General features: G+C 36.3%; 1 protein-coding gene across 5 annotated transcripts in view; it reads left to right on the forward strand.

Annotated features, from left to right (window-relative positions):
• The window catches only part of LOC145674581 (uncharacterized), a 476266-nt gene that overhangs the window by 448767 nt on the left and 21398 nt on the right, over nucleotides 1–6101 (forward strand). For all 5 annotated transcript variants that reach the window (XM_081744773.1, XM_081744775.1, XM_081744774.1 and 2 more), the window contains one exon: nucleotides 59–577. In XM_081744773.1, the coding sequence (XP_081600899.1) occupies nucleotides 59–577 (519 nt within the window). The remainder of the gene's footprint in view (nucleotides 1–58; nucleotides 578–6101) is intronic.

The raw sequence follows: 6101 nt of genomic DNA on the forward strand, positions 1-6101 counted from the left end.
ACGTATAATAACAAACATAATTGTGGACTTAAGTAATTTGTGCTGTCTTTTGTTGCAGGAAAAAGTGATGACAATAGGGAAGATCTTCCGAATAAGGAGGATATCCAGAGAAAACTCAGCGGCGATGTCAATATAGGATTTTTAAACTTAAAGGAAGCTGACCCGTTTTCCCAGTACCGTCTCCATGTTCGTCGTGGCTCTGTACCCACTGAGCTGACGCAGGGTGCTTCCGAAGTTAGCGATTCCAAGAAATTTTCCTCAGGAGAACTTAGTGTTCTGAAGAATGGAAATGCTGGATCTGGTGGAAGCAGAGGGTCTCGCAAAAAGCTACTGCGCAGGCGCAGTTCTGGAGGTCCCGAGCTGTTCTCAGCAGTGCTGAGCAGAAAAATGTTATCTGAACTTTGTCATAGTGCAGAGACGTGGAGGGCTGAAAATACAGTGAGTGGTGTATGGCGCTATTGGAGAGAAATTTTCCCCCGGAAGTCGTACACGCTTTCTCCACAGGAGCAAGCTCTAGAGCCTGGACTAGGAAGGCGAAGAGGCTCCCTTCCAGCAGATATGCTGGCCGTAATCTCAGGTGGGTAGTGTGTATTAAATTAGCAAACATGAATTATATCTAAGTAGGAGCGCTCCCCAACTATACAACGGATTTAGAAAATATGAAAAGTAGATTTAGTCGACAACTTGAAGGTATAATTATTTCGTAAGTTGTAGCTCCAAATAATCGCAAGTAACAGAGAAGCTTTGAGGATTCAAAAGCATTATGGCACAGTGAAACGCTGAGAATTGTAAATCCAGTCATGAAATTTTTTAGATAAATCCGAATATCTTTAAATAAACGCAAGCAACCTATGACAAACTTTGGTAGCACAGAACATACAGTCCACAAGCATTATCACAAATGTCATGTTTTCAAATTGCAATAATCAATAGGTGTAGTGAACTTCTATCCGGATACATTGACAGTCTTTGTGCACTAAAAGTATTTTGATTGATGAACGTGTAATATTCCGTTTGTAATATTTGTTTAGAAAGTTACTGAAAGATAATCCTATATTCGGACAACTTTCTTTTTCAGCGTACATATTTCTTGTAATGGAAATTAGAGTGATGGTCCTTACAATTAATTCCAGCGAGATTAATAAGCTTCTCACATATACAGGGTGTTTCAAAACAACACCGACAACGTTTGGGAGGTGATTCTTGACACCAGGATAAGACGAAAAATATAGATCAACCTGGGTGCACAAATACTTCCCTTCGGAGTTATAGGCTGCTGAAAACACGAAAAAAGTGAACTTTAAAGATCCACAGCTCGAAAACTATGGGATCTACTGTAGTCGGGTCAAGACTTCACTTAGAAACTAATATGTGCGCTATCCAAGAATCCATGTTTCAAAATCCTGACGTACTCACACAACAATTTTTATAGAGGGAGTTGGACTACGGGCATATAACTTGAAGTAATCACAAACTACCTCTATAAAACTTGTTGCGGAAGTACTGCAGGATTCTGAAACTTGGATATTTGGATAGGGTGCATACTAGTTCCTAAGTGAAGTCTTGACTCGATTATGGTAGGTCCCATAGTTTTGGAGCTGTGAACCTTTAAAGTTCATTTTTACATGTTTTCGGCAACCTATAACCCCGAAATGACGGATTTCAGCACCCAGGTTGGTCTATACTTTTCATCTTATCTTGGTGTCAGGAATCACCTCCCAAAGGTTGTCGGTGTTGTTTTGAAACACCCTGCATTTGACATCTGTGGCTGAGGGCGTAAGCTATATGGACTCTCTACTGTTGTTGTTAAAACTTTAATTCTGTTTCGTGGGATAGAAATGTCTTGCTCACATTTATTCAAGCATATGATATGGACGAATGGATGGATGTGTGTGGATGTTCCACTATAACTTTTAACCAAACTTGGTAGACATATTATTTTGACTGCTGGAATAAGAATCTCCTAGCGCACCTAGAGGGAGAGGAAGAAGAAACACATAAGAATGATCGAGAATGACCGATGTCGAATCCATAGTATTTGGGGTCCATGAGCTGATTGATGACAGTTTCGATTCCCTTTAAGTCCAATTTTACTCCCCCCCCCCCCGATGAGAGTAAGATATCTTAGCACACGTAGGTAAATAGAAGGAGTGACATACTAAAATGTTCGAAAACGACTGTTATGAGTGTCGAATCCGTAATTTTCGGGGTCATTTAGATAAATAGTGTCAATCCCAATGCCATTTAAGTACGATTTAAGTCCTCATTAGCACCTACGGGGGATAATTGCATGTAAGAATATCGAAAACGCTCGATATTAATGTCGAATCATTAGTTTCCAGCGTCACTAAGTTAATTGGTGGTAGTCCTGATGCCGTTAAATTCAACCTTCAGTGGGGGCAAGTTCCCTCTGAGAACTCCTACGGGGCAATAGGAGGAGCCGTAATAAAAATGATTTTAAAAGAACAAAAACGACAGATGTTAGTGTCGAGTTCATAATTTGCGGAGTCGCTTAAATAAAGAGTGACATTCCAGCTGCCATTAAGGTTCAAGTTCAGCCCCCATTGGCACCTGAAGGAGGGGGGGGGGGGAGGAGGGAGTGAAATTGTGACATGTAAAAATAATTGAAAATGGCTTATATTAGTGTCGAATCGGTAGTTTTCGGAGTCGTTGAGATGAAAAGTAACACACACAATGCCGTTGAAGACTAGCGCCATCAACATGGGTGTGAGAAGCGGTCAGGAGTGGGAGAGATTTTTATCATTGTACTTGATTGAAATGCTTATTCTAAGGGGGAAACAGAAAGAGGGTCAAAATACTTTCCAATATCCTGTTCTTCCCGTTCAAAGAATGGAAATTTCACCTAGCTTTTCATAGGTAATAATTTTACATAGTTCCACTTGATAATACTTAAGTTTACAGCAAGTAAGCAACATTGTATTACTCACATTGGCGATAAAGCTTGTGGATGGTCTTTATAGGATGTATATACACTATGAAACCCAGATTTTTTGTTGATTACTTACATGTATTTCAAGATATTTTCCTTTCTCCAAAATTTTCATTATTATCTCGATTCGGGATTATTCAAATACTTATTACTCAATAACTTCATTACTTCCAATAATTAGCAGCTACAACTTTCGAAAATGTCAAACCTTCAAAGAGTGTTAAGTCCACTTCTCAGATTTACCAAAGTCTTTTAACAGTTAGAAAATATTCCTTGTAAGATCTCTGCTAAGTTATTTGAAATATATTAAATATACATGGTATAATTTACTTGTACATGTGGGTTAAGAGTCTAAGTAAAATTATCATTTTACTTTCTTTCATAAATGCCAGAACTAGAAGCAACATTTATTATTATTATTATTATTATTATTATTATTATTATTATTATTATTATTATTATTATTATTATTATTATTATTATTATTATTATTATTATTATTATTATTATATCGTCCCAGAACACATGAAATATAATGGAATTGAATTTCAGAGATTTTGTTTACACCTCTGAATTAAAGTGAGTATTCATGAGCGCGTAAGTCTTCTGCTCAGAGAAAATGATTGGTTAATAACGAATGTAATTAACTTCTTACTATAACAGGATGTGGAGTCATATTTCATATTACTTCATCAGATTTTTGTGCTTCCACAAGTCGAGGTTTCATGCATGTATTAACTGTAAGTGCAAAGAGCATTATTGATAAATAATTGCATACTTATTGCACTACCCTTGATGCGCTAAAGTTGAAATTCGTTTAATTTTAGCGACAGTTTCGCTTATCATCACTAGGAAATATACCGTGAAGATAGGTTAAGCAAGAGGCTAGCACATCAGTGAGAATCCGACTAAAAGTTCATCTTTACGTAATATTTTTAAGGGGGTATTTTTAAGATATAATCATCTTCCAAGAATATCATACTTTTTAGAGATCTTCTTTGGTTTCAAATTTTAGTTTTAAACAAGAGGTTGTAGCACAACAAACGAGCGACCTAGATTTCATTCTCTGTTCACTCAGTGATAGTATTTTTTCTGTTTTAGTGTAATATACGGAAATAGTTTATTTGCTAACTGTTCGCTATATTTGACATTGTGTGAAAGCTTTAGCTTGGAATTCATTTCAATATTTAGTATATTTTTCAAGCCGTATTAAGACGAATTTCATTTTTCAAGTTGGGACATAAAAGAACACCTAAATCTTTTTCTCACTTTCTCGAAGTGTTTAAAGAGGCCTATCCGGTTCCACTGATGTGAACAGGCTTTGAGAGAGATGGATGAAATTCAGTTCAAATGTAGAAGAGACTATGTAGATTATATATTCTAAAAGCAGATTGTCCTAAAATGGATGGAACATAGTCAAAAAGCACGGTACATTAACATTAATGTCAATGGAAAATCAATGGAAATATGACGTCCTCCACATGTCTAAAAGAAAATATACTAAGGAAAATTCTAATTGAAAGCTTATTGCAAAGACAAAATGAAGAGCTTAAAAACGATGTATAGCACTTAAGGTAAATAAGAATAGAACATTGTCAAAAGTCAAATTGTTTCAGTAAAATGAATAATAATCATAAAGTATATGCATCTGCGAATTACACAGGGCGCCCCACGCAGAGGTTACGTGCTGGAAATATCTCACATCTGGATTTGGAATCTCCAGACTCGACTTAGCACGCAATGTGACTTTTGATCTGATTACGTGACACAATCTGGTGCTTATGGCAAACCGGATAGGCTCTTTATATTTGAGTTGTGGATTTTATACACGCTTTGAATACGTGTTTTCATATAGCATTTATTAATTTAAAGAAAAAGTGAATAATTCTAGAAGAACGTGTCATGTAAATGATACGTGAAAGGTAGTAGGAAGTATTTATGTCTGGTTTGCTTACGCTGTGGCTATTTTGTCATAAATTTATTCTTCAAATACTCCCTCCTTTGTTTGGCAGTTAAGTTACTAGTACAGCCATGCGCTTTGAAGGTAATATTTTTAGGAGTTCCTGATTCCTAAACAAAACTTTTAGTTTTTCTTTCACCGATATTTATTAGAAATTCATTGTCCCAGTTAGGGCAGGACCGGCTCTACCATATGTGCAGCACGTGTATTTGCACGGGGTGGCAAAATCTGTCGTAACTATAAAATAAATATTTCATGTTGGGAACAGACTTCATGATCATGGTAGTGAAATTTACTAAGCTGACGTATTTGAATACTACATTCATAAATCATGTTTAGGTCACATTAGTTTAAGGGCACATGGACAGTGTTAAAGCAAATGGTCAAACAAATCCCGGCATGAATTGCTTGATTGTTGTCAAATACAAGAACTCAATTCTCGAACAATAGCGAACAATTCTTCCATTTAGTTAACTACCACAGTTTTGATGTGAAAACTAGTCTTGTCTTTGTGACAAACAAGTTCCGTATCATTGAAGATGGAAACATTTTAATTTTTTTAACAGATGTAGAAGAGAAATCAGAAAATAGAGATAAAAGAGCTAGTTGCACTCAAATTGCACATTGTTATATTGAGATTGAAGCTCGATATTGAATTCTATAAAAGAGATTATCATCTTTTCTCTGCAGGTGTGTTTGCTTTATCTTTCACTAACATAATAGATTATTATTTAAAAGAAAAAAAGCAGTCACAACGAGATTGTATTAGTAGTGTTTAGGACTTTCTGAGTGGGAGTGCACTTTCCCTTCCCTTCGTTGTTCATGATGGGATAGCATGCTTAAAATCGTGGTTTTAAGATTTGTTCTTTCTGGAGAAAGGGGGTGGGAAATGATGCTATTGCACAAAACGGCAAATTACCTAGGGCCGGCCATGAGTTAGGGTCCTGAATTCTCTCAAAGTTCGTCCCTTTCGTTGTAATTGATTTATAGTAAAACGTTTGATCTCTCAATAGAAATGAAGTTAGAAATCTTGAAAACGAGAAGTTGCATTGCAGGTCCTCGTTCTTACCACACGCCACCAAACTAAGATCCTTCAGGTCGGCCATAACACCTGTGCTTTAACGTCATCGATTTTAGTTTAAATTTTAGTCTGTGTATCAAAGTCTCTAATTCACAAAATGACATACTTTA

This window comes from Thermobia domestica, chromosome 17, assembly GCF_964235325.1.
Source record: "Thermobia domestica chromosome 17, izTheDome1.hap1.1, whole genome shotgun sequence".
NCBI lineage: Eukaryota > Metazoa > Arthropoda > Insecta > Zygentoma > Lepismatidae > Thermobia > Thermobia domestica.